The sequence below is a fragment of the Trichoderma evansii genome (genome assembly GCF_050947405.1).
Source record: "Trichoderma evansii strain SZMC 28006 chromosome Unknown GGI43scaffold_5, whole genome shotgun sequence".
Classification (NCBI taxonomy): domain Eukaryota; kingdom Fungi; phylum Ascomycota; class Sordariomycetes; order Hypocreales; family Hypocreaceae; genus Trichoderma; species Trichoderma evansii.
The window spans coordinates 220,364-242,242 of record NW_028145201.1 but is presented as its reverse complement, the minus strand read 5'-3'; the positions used below and the strand labels follow the sequence as shown (position 1 = coordinate 242,242).

General features: G+C 51.6%; 7 protein-coding genes across 7 annotated transcripts; 2 read left to right on the top strand and 5 right to left on the bottom strand.

The window, feature by feature from the left end:
* Positions 1-93: 93 nt before the first annotated feature.
* On the bottom strand, positions 94-1,916 carry GGI43DRAFT_381632 (chaperonin-containing T-complex subunit CCT2; the record flags this gene model as incomplete). The annotated part of the gene is made up of 4 exons (XM_083203145.1): positions 94-153; positions 228-1,602; positions 1,673-1,824; positions 1,902-1,916. The coding sequence occupies 4 exons, from the start codon at positions 1,914-1,916 to the stop codon at positions 94-96; spliced, it is 1,602 nt and encodes a 533-aa protein (XP_083062470.1).
* On the top strand, positions 1,909-4,970 carry GGI43DRAFT_306852 (translation initiation factor eIF3 core subunit b). The gene is made up of 3 exons (XM_083201629.1): positions 1,909-2,705; positions 2,798-4,331; positions 4,418-4,970. Exons 1-3 carry the CDS (start codon positions 2,434-2,436, stop codon positions 4,859-4,861), a joined length of 2,250 nt encoding a protein of 749 aa, XP_083062469.1. The 5' UTR covers positions 1,909-2,433; the 3' UTR covers positions 4,862-4,970.
* Positions 4,971-6,005: 1,035 nt separating this feature from the next.
* GGI43DRAFT_306703 (bifunctional endoribonuclease/protein kinase IRE1) lies at positions 6,006-10,263 on the top strand. The gene is made up of 2 exons (XM_083201626.1): positions 6,006-8,824; positions 8,896-10,263. Exons 1-2 carry the CDS (start codon positions 6,256-6,258, stop codon positions 10,035-10,037), a joined length of 3,711 nt encoding a protein of 1,236 aa, XP_083062468.1. The 5' UTR covers positions 6,006-6,255; the 3' UTR covers positions 10,038-10,263.
* Positions 10,264-10,488: 225 nt separating this feature from the next.
* On the bottom strand, positions 10,489-12,984 carry GGI43DRAFT_381629 (E3 ubiquitin-protein ligase HEL2; the record flags this gene model as incomplete). The annotated part of the gene is made up of 2 exons (XM_083203144.1): positions 10,489-12,495; positions 12,574-12,984. 2 exons carry the CDS (start codon positions 12,982-12,984, stop codon positions 10,489-10,491), a joined length of 2,418 nt encoding a protein of 805 aa, XP_083062467.1.
* Positions 12,985-14,077: 1,093 nt separating this feature from the next.
* On the bottom strand, positions 14,078-16,109 carry GGI43DRAFT_306696 (SWIB/MDM2 domain-containing protein). Its single transcript, XM_083201625.1, has 4 exons — positions 15,785-16,109; positions 15,367-15,506; positions 14,836-15,294; positions 14,078-14,742 (listed from the first exon to the last, which is right to left on the bottom strand). The coding sequence occupies exons 1-4, from the start codon at positions 15,795-15,797 to the stop codon at positions 14,554-14,556; spliced, it is 801 nt and encodes a 266-aa protein (XP_083062466.1). The 5' UTR covers positions 15,798-16,109; the 3' UTR covers positions 14,078-14,553.
* A 770-nt stretch (positions 16,110-16,879) lies between these two features.
* GGI43DRAFT_306737 (heme-dependent oxidative N-demethylase family protein) lies at positions 16,880-19,095 on the bottom strand. The gene is made up of 5 exons (XM_083201627.1): positions 18,900-19,095; positions 18,674-18,833; positions 18,057-18,577; positions 17,731-17,832; positions 16,880-17,544 (listed from the first exon to the last, which is right to left on the bottom strand). Exons 1-5 carry the CDS (start codon positions 19,011-19,013, stop codon positions 17,314-17,316), a joined length of 1,128 nt encoding a protein of 375 aa, XP_083062465.1. The 5' UTR covers positions 19,014-19,095; the 3' UTR covers positions 16,880-17,313.
* A 602-nt stretch (positions 19,096-19,697) lies between these two features.
* Positions 19,698-21,850, bottom strand: GGI43DRAFT_306681 (uncharacterized protein). The gene has a single exon (XM_083201624.1). The coding sequence runs from the start codon at positions 21,468-21,470 to the stop codon at positions 19,944-19,946; it is 1,527 nt and encodes a 508-aa protein (XP_083062464.1). The 5' UTR covers positions 21,471-21,850; the 3' UTR covers positions 19,698-19,943.
* Between the last annotated feature and the right edge of the window lie 29 nt (positions 21,851-21,879).

The following is a 21,879-nucleotide window of genomic DNA, read 5'->3' as shown; positions in this document are numbered from 1 at the left end:
CGCTACAATCCATATTACGTAGGCCTCTAACTCGTCGAGATCCGTGGCGCCTGAACTTTTTGTTTTGTTTTTTTCCAAACCTACCCTATCATCTTACATGCGCTCTCGTCTCCGTGGGGCCGACCGAATAATGTCGTCGACTCTCAGGAGAAGCTGTATCGTGTTTGTTAGCCTCTCGTCATCTAAAAATGAAAAGTGAAAGTAGGAATAAGGGTGAGCTGTCTTACCTCTGCTGCCTCACTGGCAGATGATACAACCGCCTTCTTCAGCTTGTAGCTCTCAATAACCCCAACCTCTCGCATGTCAGCAATGCCGCCACCAGGAGTCATCAGGTCAAGACCATATGTGGTCAGACCATCATAGATGGCCTTTCGCAGGCGCGCAACCAGTTCACCAGAGTCCAACCCGGCATTGTCAGCCAGGATAGTGGGCAGCTGTCGGAGGGCGGTCGCAAAGCTGGAGACGGCCACCTGCTTCTTGCCCTCAACTCGAGTGGCCGCACCCTCGACAGCCTTGGCCATGAGCATCTCAGCACATCCACCGCCAAGCGTTGTTCTGGGCTCAATGACAGTCTGGGACAGGACAGCCAAAGCGTCGTGAAGACTTCGCTCGGCCTCGTCGAGCAACTGTTGTGTGGCACCACGCAGCACAATGGTGCATGCCTCACCAGCAGCCACTCCCGAGAACTTGATCAGTGTATCCTCGCCGATGATGACCTCCTCGATCAAATCGCAGTGACCGAGCTTGACCTGGTCAGGGTGGTCAAAGGTAGAGGTAATCTCACCTCCAGTGACCAGTGCCAGCCTCTCAATGCCATCAAAGTCGGCGTGCTCGATAGACATGATGCCAGCATCGGTAAAGAGCTGCTCGGGCCAGTTGTAGATGAGTTGACGGTTGATGAAGCAGTTGATGCCGTGGGCCTTAATCTTCTCCACCTTGGCCTTCATCTTGTCCTTTTCGGCCTTCTCCAGCTCTGCCAGCTTTCCAGTTGAGGCAACCTTGACACGTGCTCCAAAAATCTTGACCTTGTCTGTGTCCATTGATGTGTTTGCGACCAGAATCTTTGCCTTTTCCAGTCTCTTGGGCTGGTTCACACCAATCTTCTTGTCCAGGATGAAACCCTCATCCAAATAGGAGTCGCTCAGCTTTCCACCGGCCTTCTTGATGATTTGGATGTGGCTGAGATCGGAGGATTTCTTCAGACGGAGGATCGCATCGACGGCGAGTTCAGAGAACTGGTCCCGGTCCTGTGACAGAACTTTGGAGCTCAAGGTTGTTCGTGCAATCGCAACGAGGTCCTTTCGGAAGGCCTCGGGGCTCTTGCTGTGGTCGACGGCAGACTCTTCAAGGGCCTTGAGAGCAGCCTGGCTGGCTATCCGGTAGCCCTCGATGATGATCTGAGGGTGAATCTTCTTATCAACCAGCTTCTCGGCCTCTCTGAGAAGCTCGGCAGCCAACACAGCAACGGAGGTGGTGCCGTCACCGACTTCGTCGTCCTGAACCTTTGAAATGTTGACCAGCACCTTGGCGGCAGCGTTGTCGAGGGCTATTGACTTGAGGATCGTGGCACCGTCGTTTGTGACCATGATATCGCCGGTGGAACTATATGGAACCACAGGTCAGGGGCTGAGGGGCACGACTGGGCATTTGTAATAGACGGGATAGCACTCACGCAGATTGAAGGATCTTGTCCATTCCCTTGGGACCAAGAGTACTCTTCACCAAATCTCCCACCGCGATGGCGCCAACAAAAGCAGCCAGACGCGCATTCTCACCCTTCTCCTCGGTGGTGCCCTCCGCAAAAATTTGGGTCGGGAAGAAAGACTGTATGGCGGGGAGGTTTGATAAGTCAGTTGGGCAACAGATATGATTTGATCACGGGCCATTCAAAACGCGTAAACAGGGAGACATACCATGGTGTGAGGTTGTGAATAAGACAACGGTATTATAAGAGAAGAAAGGGTAAAAGGAGGCTATATCGAGCTGGCCACTGCTAGCAGAAGAAGACCAATCCTCGGTGCCTGTTTTTCCTAACGACGCCGCCAAGCTCTCCTTTACCTCCAAGCAGTTCCCATCTCGCAAAAACCCCCACCATCCCAAAAAAGCTGCCACGTGACTTGCCCCTCTGTCGGAAAATTCGCGGCTCAGGAACATCGCTTCTCCGCCGCACACTTTGGAAAGTTAGAACAACAAATTTATGCTAGTTTGGGGTATCGCCGCCGAAAAAAAACACACGTCTGGAGTGTCCACGCCCTCGCTCGTTACGCAAACACCCACGACCCGGGTAGCGAACGCAACCAGCCACTCTCCAGAATCTTGCATCGCCGCTCCGTACTTGGAGATTCAGCATAAATCTTCCCCGAGCCGCCTCCCAATCCTCAACTTTTACCGCGCCGAAGCGGGGCAATCTCGGCACCCCTCCCCCAAGCAATCATGGCGCCCTCTTTCGACCAGCTGCGCGAGGCTGACCTCGACGACGACGAGTTCAACGAAGATGAAATTGATATCTCCGATCTGCGCGAGAAGTTCGAGGTCCAGCTGGAGCAGGGCTACGAAACCTTTGTGGTCATCGATGGCCTCCCCGAGGTCACGGAGGACCAGAAGCCCAAGCTGGTCAAGTTTTTGCTGAAGAAGCTCAACACTGTTGGAAAGACCAAGGAGGAGCTGATCTACATGCCCATGGGCGAGGATGGAAAGTCTCAGCGGTAAGCAGGGTCCTTTCTGTTTCGCAATCTCCATTTGTCTACGTCGTCAGGAGACAGATGTCTAACTTTTTTTTTTTTTTACACTCGGTTAGCTTTGCTTTTGTTGAGTACTCCTCACCGGCTGAAGCTCAGGCCGCCACCCGCCAGCTAGACGGCGTTCCTTTGGATAAGAAGCACACCCTCCGCGTCAATAAAATCACCGACATTGAGAGATATGGCCGAGAAGGTCGAGTTGACGAGAAATACGTGGCCCCTGAAATTGAAGAGTTCGCCGAGAAGGAGCACTTGAGATGGTGGCTGAAGGACCCCTCCGGCCGTGGCAGAGATCAGTTTGTCATGTACCGTGGTGATTCCGTCGGCGTCTTCTGGAACAACGAGAAGGATCAGCCCGAGAACATTGTCGACCGCCAGCACTGGACCGAGGCTTTCCTCCAGTGGTCACCTTTGGGCACATACTTGGCGTCCGTTCACCAGCAGGGTGTGCAGCTTTGGGGTGGCAGCTCCTGGTCACGACAGGCCAGATTTGCCCACCCCTTTGTCAACTTGGTTGCCTTCTCCCCGAATGAGAAGTACATCGTCACTTGGTCCAACAGACCCATCTCCATTCCCGAAACTGGCCACCCTGCTCTGTCAGTTGACGACGAGGGCAAGAACTATGTCATCTGGGATATCGAGACGGCTGCTCCTCTGCGATCATTCGCCAACCTAGATGCTCCCAAGGGAGAGGAGGGCAAGCCCCCGCCAAAGATGCAGTGGCCTGCATTCAAGTGGTCTGCGGATGACAAGTACGTCGCTCGTTTGACCCCTGGTGCTTCCATCTCCGTCTACGAACTGCCCCGAATGAACCTCCTCGACAAGACCAGCATCAAGATCGAAGGCGTAGTCGACTTTGACTGGGCTCCGGCAACACCTCAGCGTGAGGGAGTCAAGACATACGAGCAGCTGTTCACCTACTGGCAGCCTGGCACTGGTAGCAACCCTGCCAAGGTCGGTTTGATGAGCATCCCCTCCAAGGAGATTGTCCGCAGTCTCAACCTTTTCAACGTCAGCGACGCCAAGCTGCACTGGCAGTCAGATGCGGCCTACCTCTGTGTCAAGGTCGACCGACACTCCAAGTCAAAGAAGTCACAAGCCACGACTTTGGAAATTTTCCGAGTTAAGGAGAAGGGAATTCCCGTTGAGGTTGTTGACACCATCAAGGACACCGTCATTAACTTTGCATGGGAGCCCAAGGGTGACAGATTTGCCCTCATCACTACCACCGAGCCCGTCGGCCCCACCGCCGTCCCTCCCAAGACATCTGTATCCTTCTTCTGCCCTGAAAAGGCCAAGGGCCCATACGCCGGCAACTTCAAGCTGCTCCGTACCCTCGACAAGAAGAACAGCAATGCCATTTACTGGTCACCAAAGGGACGATTTGTGGTCATTGCCACAATCGCCAACCAGCAGAGCTCGGACCTCGACTTCTACGATGTCGACTTTGAGGGCGAGAAGCCAGAGTCCGCCAAGGACCTGACTGCTAACTTGCAGCTCATGAACACAGCCGACCACTACGGCGTTACTGATGTCGAGTGGGACCCCTCAGGCCGATTCGTCGCCACATGGGCATCGGCATGGAAGCATGCGGTATGTATTAACACGTTTACAAGATGCACATTTAGGAGACTGTTAGTGCTTGTCGGATAAGATGACTAACCAAAGAAAAAACACAGATGGAGAATGGATACCACATCTACGACTTCAAGGGTGAGGCGCTCCGCGAAGAGCCCATCGAGAAATTCAAGCAGTTCCAGTGGCGCCCACGACCAGCCACTATGCTCTCAAAAGACGAGCAGAAGCAGATCCGCAAGAACCTGCGTGAGTACAGCAGAGTATTCGAGCAGGAAGACGCCGACCGTGGTGCGTCTGCCGATCTCGCAGTTGTCGAAGCCCGCCGCCGCGTCCTGGATGAGTGGCATGCTTGGCGTGCGGAGGTGGAGGCTGAGGTCGCTGAGAACCGAGATGCACTGGGCCTACCACAAGATCCACATGCTGCCCTTCTAGAGGCAAAGACAAAGGAAGTGGAGGCGCTTGACGGAACCAGCAACGAAGACGACCGGGTGATTGAAGAGATTGTCGAGGACGTGTTGGAGGAGAGCGAGGAGATTGTGGCATAGATAGATATGGGGTGTGTATCTCTCTCTTTTGTCTAGCATGGGTAGGCATTCCGGGAGTGCTTTGCGTGTATGGGTAGATTTACACCGGATTTTTTTTACGGAAAATGGCACAAAATAATGACAGTTTTTTTTTTTCTTGGAGAAAGCTGGACTGTCTCATCGGCCCATGGAGAGATGTGTGTCTGGTCTGGCCATTAATAGCAGACCATAACAGACCATGCAATTTATTCTATTACTAGTATTCTATTATTGTTCTCACTACTACTGCTACCAGCCACTTCTTGTTTCGTACTGTACAGTATGCTCTGTATCGCATTGCTTCGTAATACAGCCAGCGCCAGCAGAAGTGCACACGTATGCCGTAACTCGTCCTCCGTAAGCCCCGGCGATTGAACCACTGTGATGCAATTTTAAACAGGCTGCGCAAAGTTGTTTTGGTGGGCTGCAGGGAATGCAAGACAGGCTCTGACGGCACGGCACACAGGCCGGTCGTGGTAATATTGCGGTACTCGCACCAAATATCTCGCGATCTTCGACTGTGAGCGGCCTGCAATTGGCTGCTGTACAGGCTCGAGGATCCAGCCCTGGCGAAGCGGCAAAGACAGCAGGCCTGGGGGTTGGGGGGTTCTGATACGCGGGGCTACAATGCTGACTCGTACCGATGCCCCAAGAGTACCTCATGGGTCCGCCGCCGCGTCTCTGCTGAGGGGGTATCCGCGCTGGAGAGGAACCCGTTAAGCGACTCGCACCGCGTACCTACCAGTAGTAGTGTCGGGCCAACCCACAAACCCGCACCACACCATCTTGTATCTGAGCCACTCTCTTCTCCCTCTCCCTCTCCGGTCTCCTCTCGCCCTCGCTATCTATCGCCAGTGTCTATTGCCCTTCTCCTGAATCCCTTCCATCTATCTACAGGGCCCCGGGCTGGAGGTGCAGTATATCAGCAGCGATACCAAGTAGGACTAGACGCGAAAATCTTTAGCCAGGCGAGAAGCGAAAGCGGTCGAAATATAGCTCCAGCGGTTTCAAATCACAGCAACCCGATCCGGAATCCACAATCTGCGGCACGCCTCCTATCCGTCACAAACGAAGCCCCAGGCCGTTACGCAGCGCTTCTCCAGCTCTCTCGACTCGCAGCTGGCTGTGCCACGGGTCGTTCGGCGGTTTTGTGCCTGGTTGCGTGCTGTGCGGGACCGGTTTCTGCCCAGCCCCCCAGCTCTCTTCTGTTATCGCCTCCCCCTGAGGCCAAGACGCGAAATCTATCCCAAATCTTGCCACGGCTGGGGATGGCTACTCTGGCATCGCACCAGCCTCTACCTCTCTCTTGGTAGAGCTTTAGCATTCGATATTCCCCATGTGATCCATCCTCCGACAGCCGACTTTTAGTCTCCAAAATGCTTCGACGACCTCCGGGCCAAGGACGGTGGTCCTCACAACATCAGAAGCTCTTGATAGCTTTTGCTATCATCCTCATCCCATGGATTCAGCTTGCCGACGCTCAGCAGCAGCCCCTGCAGCCCCAAGTCCAAATTCACTCTCAACGAGGCGACAGTCCTCTTGACTCACTGTCCGAAGACGCCACCAACAGCCAATGGTACGCCGCACAAGCCGACGATGTGCACGCCGAGGCGAGACTCGATACCATCAACAGAAAACAGAAACAACCACGTCAGCAACCGACGCCTCTGCCGCAGCAGCATCAACGAGTTCGACGTGCTCCCTACGATTACGCCGCCAACAAGGCCCCTAATCGATCCCAACAACCAAACCAAGAATCCGATAAATCAAAATACATTAAAGTCCCTAGCGATGCGAGCGCCCTCGCAACTTTAGCTCCGGCTCAGCCCGTTCGAGCACCACACACTTCACGACATCTCTGGCCTAGCAGTAGCGCTATTGGGCCGGCATCGCTGCAAAATGCGCGGAGTCTGGAGGACTGGGAAGTTGAAGACTTTGTTCTTCTGGCGACCGTCGATGGAGACCTCTATGCCAGCGACCGAAAAACCGGTCGGCAACGCTGGCATCTTGAGGTCGACCAGCCAGTAGTTGAGACAACACACTACAGAACAAACAATTCCGTCCTCGACGACGATTACAGCCCCGTTGATCATTACATATGGGCTGTTGAGCCCAGCCGCGATGGAGGGCTTTATGTATGGATTCCAGATGCCAGTGCAGGCCTTATTCGTACTGGATTTACCATGAAACGGCTCGTAGAAGAGCTTGCCCCATATGCGGGCGATGAGCCACCGGTCGTGTATACAGGAGACAAGAAAACGACCATGGTTACGCTAGATGTGGCTACCGGACGTGTACTCAAGTGGTTTGGCTCCGGTGGGTCCCTCGTCAATGAAGGGGAAAGCTGCCTCCGACCCAAAGCCTTTGACGATCCAGATAATGAAGAGTGCAGCTCTATGGGTACCATTACTTTGGGAAGGACAGAGTATACTGTGGGAATTCAAAGACGAGATGGCCGCCCAATTGCAACTCTTAAATATGCAGAATGGGGACCAAATACCTTTGACAGCGACCTCTACCAGCAGTACCATGCGTCACTGGACAGCCGCTACATAACCAGCCAGCACGATGGCAAGGTTTATGCTTTCGATCAATCTCGGTCTGATAACCATTTACCCCTCTTTAGCCACAAGTTCTCCTCTCCAGTGGCACGGGTTTTTGATGTTTGTCGTCCATGGGACGCTGCCGCAGGCACCAACCCCGACCTTGTTGTTCTTCCTCAGCCACCTATGCCATCACAGGATGAAGGTATTGCCAAGATGCGAAGCAACAGCATCTTCCTCAACCAAACCGAAAGTGGTAGCTGGTATGCAATGTCTGGCCGGGCCTATCCTCTAATTATCGATGCCCCGGTAGCTCAGATATCACGGTCTGACTGGTGGGATACGGCTCCCGCATTTGATACCATCAATCGTTCCAAAATTTCCAAAGCGATGGTGGGCACCCACTTCTTAGACTCATTGCGGAGCGGTAACCACCAACAACAACATCTGACACTCCCCGTTGGACTTATCGACGATTATTCTGATGACTTGGAGAATGGGTCGAAGAATGCTCACGCGGTAGCACCTGCTATTCCTGAAGAGCCTACCATCATAACAAAAGTCAAGGCTCTTCCTCAAAGCGCCGCAAACAGCGTCATCGATTTTGTCAGCAATCCTGTTCTAATTATTCTTTTTGTGGGTTCGTTGATATACAATGAAAAGAAGCTTCGACGAGCGTATCACCGATTTAGGACTGAAGGCAGTATCAAAGATATATATCCATTCCTCACCTTTGATTCTGGTGCCGGAGACGAATCAGGCGATGAAAAAGATGCAGCATTTTCTTCCTCTTCTGCTACTCCACTCTCTCAACTTGAAGGCCAAAAAGTGGAAGAGATAACTCAACCAAAATTAGACTCAACGACCGATGATGAAGATAAAGACAAAGATAAAGATAGAGATTCTCCCGAGTCCTTAGAGCTGGGTCAGAAGACAGACGATCAGGTGATCGATGCGGCTAAGCAAGCAGATGTTGCTCCAGACACAGAGGCGCAAGATTCTGCCAATGGCGCCGCTCCCGAGAAGAAAAAGAGAGCCCATAGAGGTCGTCGAGGTGGTGTTAAGCACAAAAAGAATCGCCCTCGTGAAGATGATGATGGAGGACTTAGCACGATCGATGAGGCCGTCAGCAATGCTAAAAAGCTAGGTGATCGACCCAGCCTTGAGCCTGATTTCCGGACAATCTATAACGACATGCAAGCTGTCACGGGCTCTATTATCAGCATCGGCAATATCGAAGTGGACACAGACGTAGAACTTGGCATGGGCAGCAACGGCACAGTCGTTTTTGCTGGCAGATTTGATGGCAGAGATGTTGCTGTCAAGAGAATGACTATCCAATTCTACGATATTGCCACGCGGGAGACTCGATTGTTGCGTGAGAGTGACGATCACCCCAATGGTAGGTTACTATGCATATAATGCTAGTCTTTGCAAACCCGAATGAAATAAATACTAACATGACACTCACAGTTATTCGATATTACTCACAGGAAATGCGAGGAGATTTCCTGTACATTGCATTGGAACGCTGCGCCGCCTCACTTGCAGATGTGATTGAGAAGCCAAACCACTTCCGTAACTTGGCCAATGCCGGACAGAAAGATTTACCTGGCGTTCTATACCAGATCACCAACGGCATTACTCACCTACACTCTCTGCGCATTGTCCACCGCGATCTAAAGCCTCAGAATATCTTGGTCAACTTGGACAAGGACGGCAGACCGAGACTACTAGTCTCTGACTTTGGCCTGTGCAAGAAACTGGATGGTACTCAATCTTCCTTTGGAGCAACGACAGGCCGAGCAGCTGGAACAACTGGATGGCGTGCACCCGAGCTTCTTCTCGATGACGACGGACAGAATCCCGCGGCTCAGGATGGAAGCACGCATAGTGGCTCTGGCACCATCCTCGTTGGCGATCCTACACTCCTAAATGGCCGACGCGCGACGAGAGCCATTGATATCTTTTCCCTAGGACTAGTCTTCTTCTATGTGCTCACAAACGGCTCACATCCGTTCGACTGCGGCGATAGATATATGCGTGAGGTCAACATTCGAAAGGGCAATTACAATCTCGATCCCTTGGATTCTCTAGGCGACTTTTCGTACGAAGCCAAGGATTTGATTGCGTCCATGTTGCAAGCGGATCCCAAGTTACGGCCTACTTCTGTGGAAGTCATGGCTCACCCCTTCTTCTGGTCCCCGAAGAAGCGTCTAGCTTTCCTCTGCGACGTATCGGACTCGCTCGAGAAGGAAATTAGAGATCCACCTTCGGATGCGCTGATGGAGCTGGAGAGACATGCTCCAGAAGTTATTAGGGGAGACTTTTTGAAGCTCCTCACGCGCGAGTTTGTCGACTCACTGGGCAAGCAGCGCAAGTACACAGGATCGAAATTGCTCGATCTGCTGCGTGCCCTGAGAAACAAGCGCAATCACTACGAGGACATGTCGGATTCGCTGAAGCGGAGCGTGGGTTCCTTGCCGGATGGATATCTGGTGTACTGGACAGTCAAGTTCCCCATGCTCCTGCTAACGTGCTGGAACGTGGTCTACAACCTGCATTGGGAGACGTCTGATCGGTTCAGAGAGTATTATGAGCCTGCTCTATTATAAAGGGGGAGTTGAAGAGAAAAAAAAATGGAGAGAGGCTGTCATGCATATTGGATAGCGATTCCTGTCATTGATAAAAAGATATATATGACAGTATAAAAGCGTTGATTATTTTTTTGAATGTATTTTATTTTGTATTTCAATATTAGCTTCAACTTTCATTTCACAATGTAACAGCATATGTATAATACATGGTCTTGTAATTACGTGACATATTTCTCTTTATTTTATTTTTATGTACCTATCCATTCCAACATTCGCTCTTACAAGATTCACACAGTTTAATGCAGTGTGGCAGTGTGAAATCAATCAAATCCAACGCCTAGCCAATGTCTGATCTGTCACAAATCCCTTGTCGAAAACAAAAATAGCAACATGTAAGGGATATATCGAAACGACGTTATTCCGTAAAGAAAGTGAGACAAAAGAATGGTATGTTCTTCTCCCCCCCTTTTTATCCCCACTGTACCAGAATCTGTTTCTTGCCCTTCTTTCCCTTCTTGCCCTTTCCTCCCGCCTCAGCTTCATCTGCTTCCTCAGCCGCAGACGACGACGCAGCAGGGGCAGCAGATGCTCCTCCCCATTGGAAGTCGGACTCCCGCTGGCCAAAATCACGTCTCACGCCACGGCCTCCACCATAGCCGAAGATGGTGGTTTGAGGCTTCGGTGCTGCGGGAAGAGCCGGGAAGGCGTCTTCTGCGCGGGTGTTTGGCGGTGCTGGGCCTCGGCCTCGAGACTGTGAGGATGACGATGATGCGGTCCATGAGGGTGCGGAGGCGTTTGTAGATACGCGGGATGATGAGGATGAAGACGGCGTTGGCAGAGAAGGGAAGGCTGATGCTGCCGGAGCCCTGGATGACGACGACGACGATGATGCTGCCACCCAGCCGGGAGGCCCTCGTGAAGCGGTGGGCGTTGGGCCGCCGAGTCGAGTACTGTTCTTAAGTTTCAAGACTCTGTTCGAGTTTCGCTGCGAAGGCGCTACAACGGTGAATTTCGTGTTGGCGGCCGCGGCGCTCGCCCATCCACTGGAGCTCGAGGTTGCTCCCTGCATGCCGCTAAGACCCGGTAAGCTGGGGTAATCCTCGTTGATGGCCCGCCAGTCTTGCCAAGCCTTTCTGAGGTTATCAGCCTTGCTCTTGTCTTCGAAAAGATCTGCCAGCTCTCTCACGAGAGTTGCGAGGGCGTTTGATGATGCATCCGAGAACAGGGTAAAGAAGCCTTCGATGAGCTGAGGAGCTGTGAAGCCATCCTGGCGGTATGTTGAGATTTGGCTGCGGAAGGCCGCCATTTTGTGCGCATCGTTGCCCAGGAGGTTCGCAGCCCGCTCAATGACGCTACCGTGGCGAACAAGGCGAGCTCGTTCTTCGGGAGAAAGATTGGCTGTATCGGAAAGACTGAGGGACTCAATGGCGTTTGTGGCAGCTGCAGGGCCAGCGCCTGGGCCAACGCTTCGGGGCCTCGAGGGAGGTGTTGCTGTAGCATTTCTGGCTGATGATGCCTGAGCTGCTGTGGGCGCGAGCGTAGGGGTTACCGGAGCGGTAGCGGGAGTTGGAGTAGACAGCTGGCCTCGAAATGCTCGATTTGAGCCTGAGGGTGCTGAGGCAATGGCCATTTGTCGTTGAAACGCCAGTTCGTCTCTCCGTAAAGGGACAGTCGAACTGACGGTTGGCAGAATGCTGTCCTCGTTGGGATCTCTTCCTCTGTTGCCTCTTCCTCGTCCCTGAGCTCGTCCTTCTCGCTGGCCTCCACGTCTCTCTGGTTGATATGATTGACGAATATCAAAAGCAGAGATGTCGACAAGTCTGGCATCTCTACCCACATGCTTGCCAGCATGCTCAGCGAGATTGTGTGCCTGCATGTCCAGCTCAGACTCGAATACGACGAATTTCTTCTCCATACATCCACGGTCAGAGCACAGGAAGTGATCCTTCTTAAAATGCTTCTCCAGCTCCTCATAGTTGAGGAAGTAGTGGGGCTGTCTTGAGTCTCTCCTATCGCAGATGAAGCATCGCTCGTGCTTCATACGGCAGTGCTCAAACAGCTTGTCGTCATCGTAGAAGCGCTGGCCGCAGAAACCACACAGCGGGTGGCCCTTGAAACCCGTTTGATCAGCAGCGCCGGGCTTGTCGTCACCGTGGCGCATGTGCTTCTCCAGCTCCTTATCGCCGAAGAGCTCATGCTCGTGGGTGAAGACCTTCTTGTTACGAGTGCACAGATCGCACATACGCTTGTGATGCGCCGACTTGACGTGTCGATGGAGATCGGCCCAGCCCAGGCCAGCAAAGTCGCAGGATTCGTCGGGACAGTTGTATCTCAGCAAGAGGACAGTGTCGCCAACAATGTCCTCGTTTGTGTACTTGATACCAATGTTGGTGTCGGTGGTGGTGAAGTCCTTATCGGTGTAGTCTTCGAATCGCTTCTCGGCATCGTCAGTGAAGATGACATAAGATGCTGGTGTCTATAAGAGCAACAATCGTTAGTATATATTAACAACAACGCAAGGGGAGGCTATCAAGAGAAGAAACCAATCACATACTCGACAGTGGGCACAGTCCTTGGTCTTATACAAGGCCCTCATCCGCAGACCGCAGATATGGCATGTCTTGTGGTTGCACGGCGCAATCGAGTGATGAGCAACAGGGTTGGCGCAAATGAAGCAGACTTCGGCATCATCGTCGTTATCGTCCACCTCTGGTTTGGTGGCGGCCATGGCCTTGTTCTCTTTGGCAACTCCAGGCGCCGCATCTTCTGCTGATGCCGTCAATGTCGCAGCAGCAGCATCTTGTGATCCCTTTCCTCGTCCCTGTCCTCGATTGTTGCCGCCTCGTCCCCCTCGTCTGGCCCCTCCACCGCCGCCTCCTCTTCCCCCACCGCCGCCACGACCTCGTCCTCTAGAGCTGCCGTCGCCTCGGCTGGTGTTTTGAGCTGCTCCCTCTGGGGCCGTCATGGTTGATTCGGAAATTATAGAACGCTGGAGAAAGAAATACGGGGATGCGCTGAAGCTCTCCGTAGAGGCAGCCTCGGTGGGTTCGGCGTAGGTGTCGACGTGAAGAAACGGTGCAGTGGTTCCCCGCGAGCAGAGCTATCGCTTATCGTTTAGCTAATGCACCACGGATGCACGATCTATGCAGTGGCGAGTAATCTGTAGAAAAGAAGAAGAGTATCGTTAAGTAAAATTATGTGGCAAAATTGCAGAAAGCAGAAGAATGATGGCGAAGAAATATAAGTAGAGAGGAATCGAGTCCTGTCCGCCTTCCTCGCCAAAAGCTGATTGCGGATTTTTTGGCCTCAATCTTTCAGCGCCCCTCCAGCAGGGCTTCCGCCTGGGTTTTGTACTACAAAACGAGGCAAGCCGTCTGCTGGGCTTTTTTTTTCTGCTTCAAGCCCTGGAGCGAAAAGCTTGGGGCAGCCAATCAGCAGCGCAGGTTTCACCTTGCAAGGCTGTGTTTTCCGCGCAGTCCGCCCTGATGACTCAGCTACAGCTGCGCTTTTGCAGTGGAATCAATTTCAAATGCCGGGCTATTAGGTGGCTGGCTCTAAGCGGGAAGAGTCATTCGGCAAACGACGCTGGGCTGTTGAATGAGATCAGATACAACAAATAGGGGAAATAATCTCACAGCCCTCTTGTTACGCACTTGTGATTAATGTGACTGATTTTATGAATTTATTCTTGCTCGTGATTCATTCGCCTTTGCAGCGGTGACATTTGCCTTGTACGGGCATTCCGGCCCGTAAAATAGGGGATTATGATAGCGCAGAGAATGTGCTAGCAGCAATAGGGTAGCTCATTACGAGATAGGCCTCCTTTGAGGTGGCCTGTATATGGAATCATTTACTTCCATTCAAATATGCTTTTATTTTTATTTTATTTGTTATAATAATAAGAAAGACTAAAAGATACATATTACTATAGCTATAGCTTCTCGGCATCTCCGTAACACAGCTCTGAAGCTACTTCAACATTGCTGTATTCATTCAATATGTCAATGCTTTTTGCATCATCCGCCTAACATCGAGTGCTATAAATTCAGCATAGGTAGTTTTGACCATTGCTTACAGTCTGGGCGTAAGTATTGTAAACTCTTTATTCTCCATTTATTTCCTTTTTATTCAAGATTTTCCTAGAGAAAATCGCAAGGTAAAATAAAGATGTAAAAGATATCACAGCTAAAAACACCAGATGAATCCGTCGAGTCTGCTCTGACCTAGCCTGTCCCTCCACCACCCAATTTCCATTTACACCAAAGAAAATTCAAATGACTCTTCGCTGAATACTCCTCTCCTCCTATCCCTCCTTCTTCCCTCCTATACGGATGACAGTAAATGAAACATGATGATTGATGACCCAACCTTGTTATATAACCCCAAATACGCCGCCGGGCGCCAGAAAAACCCCACTGCAATCGATGAAGTCGTTTGCTTTCATCTTTGGCTGCTACCGGTACAAGTGATGATGGTATTGCTGTTTTTGTAAAAACATGTCTTATTCTTTTCTCAGCTCTAGAAGCTTCCCCTTTTACTGCTCTTCAACGGGGTAGAGATGGCTTCCAATATCCTTATTCATTCGGAACATGTCGACCTTGGCCTGCTTGAACACGGCCTGCATCTTCTCGTCACAGCGGATCTGGCGCTTGTCTTTGGGATCCTGAAGATCGTTGGCTTTGATGTGCTCCCACAGCTTCTTGACGACTTGAGGGCGGGAAAGCTATTGTTATAGTTAGGTTAGCGGAATGTTCCAAGAAGCGACCAGAAGGGCGTGCCAAATCAATCTCATTGACTTATTTCTCTCCATTCTTACCTGAGTTTCACCACACAGCTCTGACAAGGTAGCACTCAGGATGAAGGGCTTCTGGAAACCACCGCCAGGTTTACGCTTCTTGGCAGAGTCTCCGCTGGCATCCACCTCGCTGTCGTCATCATCCCCGACCTTCTTGGCGCTCTTCTTGCGGGGAGCCTTCTTCTTCTTTGCCATCCGCGCCTTGTCACCTCCGCCACGGGTGGTACGGCTCCTTGCGAGTCTGTTTTCCTGCGCTTGGAGCTGAGCAGCCAAGCGGGCATCAGCATCTTCTATAGACGAGGACCGCTTGGCCTTTTTCTTGGCCGGCTCGGGAGAGGCGGAGGCATCGTCGTCGGAAGTGCCGTTGGCAGCTGGCCGCTTGTTGCTGGATGCGTCGGGCAGGGGGGAAGGAGGAGCATCTCCGGCATCAGCGCCAGAGACGGCATCGAAGCGTTCCTCTATAAGCCTCTTGATGGCATCCTAGAACACGCCCGGCGGGTTAGTTTTTAGGGGCCAAGACGTGGATCTCCTCTCCTAGCACTATATGCTTGCCTTTTGCTCACTCAAGTCCTTGCCACCCAGGGCAGCTTCTAGGGCCTGGCGGACCTTTTTACGCGAGATGGTCTCGAGGTCGGCAGTGGAGAGAATGTCATCAATGAGGGCGGTGTAGCGCTTATTGTCGTCGGAAGACACTGTGATGGGAAGAGGAGCAGGATCTTGTTAGCCAAGTGCCATGATAGAATTGCCATTGCCATCATCTCGCCATCTTAGTCATCGTCGTCACCGGCAAGGGAAAGGCGCCGATGCCAGGTTGCATCGAATCGAATCGCATCGAATCGCCAGGCATTGGCCCGCCGGGTATGGTTCGGGGAGAGAAAGAATGGAAGAAAGGATTGGGATAGAGGACTAGAAAGCATACGAAGCACAGATAAGGGCAGAAAAGCAAAATCCAATGGAAAATAAAACGCACATGGGAGACTCATGTTGGCCGCGTGATGAGCTGCGTCGTCCGCAGATTCGGGGTTGTCGCGCGAAACGAGGTGGATCGGCGCGCGCTACACGCCAACGGACAGGCAGCTTCAGAGCTCGGCAAACGCAGGCAGCGCCCAACAGGCTCGGTGAAAGGCCGCGGAGGAGGGAATGACGGATGGACGGGAGCGCGCAGCAGCTCTGCGGCCTCAGAGCATAGCCTGCGATGGAGTGCGCGAGAGGATCTGGGTCGTCGGAAGCCGGGCTGGCGCTCAGATAGTGTCTCTGTCTCGGTCTCTTGTCTTTTTTTATCCAGCTTTTCGTCACTGATCGGATTCGTCGAGGATGGCAGGACGCAGATCAAACAGCAAGAAGAGGTCAAGAGCTGGACGAGGCAAGAGTCGGGACGAACCGCGAGGCTGATACCGGATCGATGGGGGGAAAAGAGTTTTTGTCTGGCCGTTTCTGAAGCTCAGTTGGCGGTTTTCGGGTCGGTACGTTGCGGTGACGTTCCCCGTGCGACGACGGATAAAGGTGGATCACGAGGCTCGCTGCTGGCGATTTTAGCGGCACTTCAGCCCTCTGGAAAAGACAGGGAGGGCGCTGTGATTGGGCGGCGAGCCACAGGCGGGAGTTTTTTACAGGGGATTTTTTCCTGCTAGCGAGGCGACAAGGCACCGTCGGCACTTGGACGGTAGCTGAGATTGCTGGGGCGCATTCAATGCAGAGCGATGAGTGTGAAGAGAGAGAGTGAGAGTGAGAGAGATACACACTGAGAGAGAGACGAAGGGAAGAAAGAGAAAAAGCGAAGGAGAGAGATGGGATGGAGAGTAAAAGAAGAGTTGAGTGACATAAGAGAGAGAAGAGAAAAGAGCGTGAGCAGTGAGCGGTGCAAATTTATAACATCCAGTGTCAGGCCAGGTCAGCTGCAGAGCGGTTTGCGCATGTCTAGCGTGTCGTGTGGTGGACTGCAGCGAGCGAGGCGACTTGATTAGCGGGCCAGCGGCCGTGCGCCAGGCCCTAGAAACCGGTTGCAGGAGCGCTAAACCTGCCGCTGCCCGAATCGCCGTCCAGCATCGGCTGCCGTTTACACAAGCTGAGGTGGCCGATGCATGTGGTGGCTTCGGTGAATGCAAGATGCATGTAACCAGCTGCAGCGTGCATAGGGGATTAATTAATTTTGCGAGATGTGAAACAATGCATCGTCTGGTAGATACAGGTCGAGCAGGAAGAGAGAGGGAGAGTAAGAGTAGCATAGGAGGCAAGGCGTGTCTCTGGCTAATAAGAACTCGTGCACATGGCGTTGCAAAGATGATTGAGCTTTATATACATGTTCAATTCTAATAAGACAAGCTGAAAAATTCATGGTTTCATGTCGACCAATCGTTTGATATCGGATGGCTTGTGATGTACATGACATGGCATCTCTTGGTTTCACAAGGTACACCCACATATACGTGTATGTACATGTACTCCGTATACGATACCTGATATCGCCCTTTCTACGCGTATCTGCCCCATACACGTACTCTATGACCTCAGGTACCTGCAAACCGGCTCTCCCCACTGCGGCGCGCCCTTGTAGTTCCACATACCCGGTGCATTGCCCGTCTTGAGGCCCTCAATGGCATCTGCCACCTGCGGGCCCAGCCCCTCCTCTCTGAGTTCCCGCAGCGAATAGAGATATGTCTTGAAGGAGAAGAGAACAGCTCGGGTTTTTGGTAGGCGGCTCAGCGTCTGGAGCTCCACGCGAGCATAAGCCTGTAAGAGAGAGAGATGCTAGTCAGTACACGTATAAAAGCCGGCTGTTATTACTGGGTACATGTACTCGTAGTGGGTGGTACAGATCATGTACAGCCACATATACGAGCAAGTATCTGTACGTGATAACGGGGTAACACAGCAGCATTGACTGTTCGTCCAATGAAAAAGAAAAGGGGCTCTCACCTTGCTCATGTCCGTCTCTGCTTCAGCTGGCTTTGGAGCATCGTTGGCTGGTCCATCGTGCCTTTCGTAGTGAAACAAGTCGCCGTCTGTTTGGATCCCCCACTGCACAGGAAGTTGGTCAGCCCGAGTTCAATTACAATCATTTGATCATGTTCAGCTCCTCTCAGATGGGCTTCAATCTCAGCCTCAGCCTCAACTTCAGCCCCAGCAAAAAGCAAGGAGGAGATTAGAAAGAAATGAAAAGAAAAAAAAAAGAACAGAGAAAAACCAAAGACGAACATGGAAGAGAGGAGTGAAAAAGAAATAAGAGGAAGGTAGAAACTCACGTTTGTTCGCTTTACATTCTTGCCAACCTCAATCTTGCTAAAGAACCTCTCCATGCTCGGGCCAATCTTGTCGTACGAAGGCACCGGTGAGTGAATCTCTTTGAGCAACTTGCCCACCTTTGATGATGGATCAAATCCCGACGGGAAACAGCACTGAAATGCTACTGCCCGGTGTCCCTCTGGTTCGCCAACCAGCAGAAACATGTCTTCTTCGACTGTCTCGGCAATGGTACGCAGCGCTGCAGCCGGATCTTCTGGCACAGCCGTGGGGAATGTCTGACCAGTTACAAGATTCTTGAACCGACGGCCTTGATCCTGGAGCTGGAACATGGTAGGGAAACGACTTGGGAGATAGTCCTGGAGCAAGAGTTGGTAGAGCTCGCGGACGGCTTCGGCGCCAGCGGGAAGACAGGCGTGGACCAATTCGCCGTGCTGGGAGATGATTTGGCGGCGCAGTGAGACTCTGTTAAGGTAGTCTGTGTCGACGGTGATGAGCTCTGAAGGGGTGTCTGCTTTCAGTGCTGTTTTTATATTCCGTTAGTTGTGATATTGGTAGTGTAGAGCCATACTGGATGCTCGCAAGTATATAAGTGAGATGGGTCGCCAGCAGAACTTACCCATGGTGATGTGGTAAATGGACTTGAATGGTCGGTATTTGGTAGGCTCAACGGCCTTCCAGTCCAAGTCATTCAACGGTTCGATTTTCAGAGAATCCTTGGATTGCTTTTCAGATCGTTGAGAACTGGATGCAGGGACATTACGGCGGCTTGATGACATCTAGAGATTGACAACGTGGTTAACAGAAGAAACGCATTGATTGTACAGCTCGCAAATAATACGTACAAGCGTATATACAATACTCAGACAGAGCACAGCAACTCCCAGGATCATAAGCGGGGAAGACGCCGTGAATGTCTCCAATAGTCTGTCAACAGACAACTCTCGAAGTGAGTCCATCGTGAAAGCGCCTCTGCGGCTAGGAACGAATCAAACAGACAAAGAGCGCTTAGAAATGGCAAGAAAAAGAAAAAGAAATGAGAAGAGACAAAGAAAAAGCCGCTCACAGAACTACTTCTAAAAACGTAGTCGTCAATAGCCGCACTGTTGGGTTTTATATCTTGTCATGGATGCTTTCTTGTCCGGCCTGTAGTACATGCATCGATGACAGTCACCGAAGCCCATGTATGGTGTTGAGATGCAACATGTATGTACCCTGGCCGGCAAAGTCTTAGAATACATTTCTTTCTCCCAAGTTCTGCCAAAAACAGGCAATACCGCTACAAAATAAACGCCACCACCATCTCCACAGATCTCTCTCCGCACTTGTCCAGCCAATCCAATCACCTCTGCGCTAAGATTCAACAACCAATTTTTACCCTATTCGGACAATTGCTAGGTATATGTTATGTCTACGGCGCCCTACCGCTACATACTCCGCATGATATATACAAAGTTAAAGATACAGCTCTATACACCACCCGGTGTCGCAAATGGGATACTATTCAGAGACTTGGACCTTTCATGTCTACTGCTTAGTCTTGCCTAGCGTGTGTCTTCAGTCGTGCATGTTGAAGCGGCCATGGGCGAGCATCATATTGGAGATCGTGGTAGAATGGTTCGATATGGCTTGACCTGTTACCTGTGAGTCAAATGGCGAGATTTGTCCGATCTTGTTTAGTATTTCAATGCTATGGATATTGTAACATGTTTAGCTGAAAGGACCGAAAACGCCGCGCACGAAGTACAAACCATCCCATCCCGCCAACTCCCATCGCCAGTGTCCTATGATATCCCTGTCTATCGGTTCATCAATCAAGCGTGATAAAGCAAAAGCAAAACACAGTAAAACAAATCCCGAAATCTGAGCTCATTCACAGGCTCTCGGCTTCAATACTCGTCATCTTGCGGCCACTCCCACCATATCTCCACCACTTCATCCATTGCTTCCAACTCGCCATCCTTATCTAAATCCGATGATGCATGGCGGACAAACACCTGCCGTAAATTCCCATCCACCTCCTCTGCATCGATAAGCCGGTAGCTCTTCTTTTTGCTGTCATCCACCCTGTCTCTCATCTTGCCCATTGTATTCTCGTACGCTCTCGCTGCCTCCCATGTGGCTTCGATGAGATCCAAGTCGGGCTGGGATATACCGCCCTCGTAGACGTTGATGCTGTATCCGTTGGCGAGGACGGTGTCGCCGTTGAATCTCCACCGTTGTAAGAAGCAATCGCCGCAGAAATCGGCAATCTTGGCCATCTTGTCGACGGGGGCCTCATGCCACGACTTCCAGTGGTGGAGACTCAGTGGGAAGACGCCTGATTCGTAGAATCCGCTGAGATCGCCTCTCATGTCGAGTTGATACAGTCCGGGGATAGCGGTTAATTGCGTCTGCGTATGGTTGTATATGCAGCCACTCAACAGGCCATCCCCTTCTCTCGTAAGGCTCGCGTCTAAGCATTCGTCGACATGGGAGTCTAGCTGTCGTATAAGCGGCATGCTCATGAAGACACCGGCGCCTCCATAAGCCATGACGCCAAAGTAGTCTACTGCCCCTTGGCTTTCGGAAAGGCCGCCGATGTAGGCTGGCACCGTCGGATCGTGTGATGCTAGAAGCTGCGTGATTGAATATGGAGATGGGAAGAATGTGTCGTCGTCAATGATGGCGGCCCATTGCGTCTCTTGGCTGGAGTAATCATGCAAATCCCGAATAATTGCAAAATGCTGCTCGTTGACGTCAAATGAGCAGTTCCATGGTCGGATAGCTGTTAGGTTGATATCGTGACTGTCATATAGCCATTCTAACGAAGAAAGACCATCATCGGTAACTGATTCGTCAACGACAATAGCCAGAAAGAGAGCACCAGTTCCTGACATCCAGTGAGAAATCTGGGAAACCGAGTCTTGCAGACGAGAGAGCGTCGTCGCCACACCGAAGATGACATTGGAAAGATTAGCCATTGGGTATGGCTCTGATATCGGAAACGTAATAGGCTCGCAAGATCTGGCCTGGTCTAATGAACCAGAAGATGAAACGCTGTTGCACTCGTCATCGAGATCCAAGATATCTGCTCTTGATCCTAATAATGGCCTGTCGATATCGGTGACGGACTCGCGCGGGCTAGTCTCGTTGCTATATACGCCACGAAAGCAACGTTTTCGAAAGACGACATTGCGAGTCAACCCGTACTCTTTGCGTCTCAAATAATCAAGATCTGAGGGACATGATTTGACTGCGTGAAAGCCTTCCTGTGCTGAGATTGCAATGCCCAGGCCAAAAGGCAGCTCATATTGCCTTGTCCCCTTGTTGTGTTCTTTCTTAGCAAGTAAAGTAAGAAGATAAACCGTAATCACAATGACGACGACCGTAAGACTCCTATGTGAGACTGGCGAATGGCAGCGTCTGATAAGCATTATGGATCATCTACCGTTCATGATCTTTACTAGAACACGGCCTGGCTTCGTCGTCTAATGTAGCTTCTGTTTCCGCTTCTTTTTCCGCTTCTTTCTTCGAGATCGTTGCAGTTGTTTTCAGAAGCAATTCTGCTCCATATAATCAAAAATAAAAAAATTCTGCATCATAGCAGAACTAGACGTTATACCTTCATCGCCTCCTTGCAGGTCCCAGCGTGTCAGGGGAGATGCCCCAGGGATGCCCCCAACTGACGTCGCGCGCTGTCAACGCAAGTCGGAGCATTTCATGTCCAAATTAGATCCTATCGGCTACAACTAACGCAAGATGCCACCCGCTAGGGGCGTTATAGAAACAAGATAATTCAGCTAGTTACAATGCAGATAAGTATGGGTTGGCGACAAGCCCAAA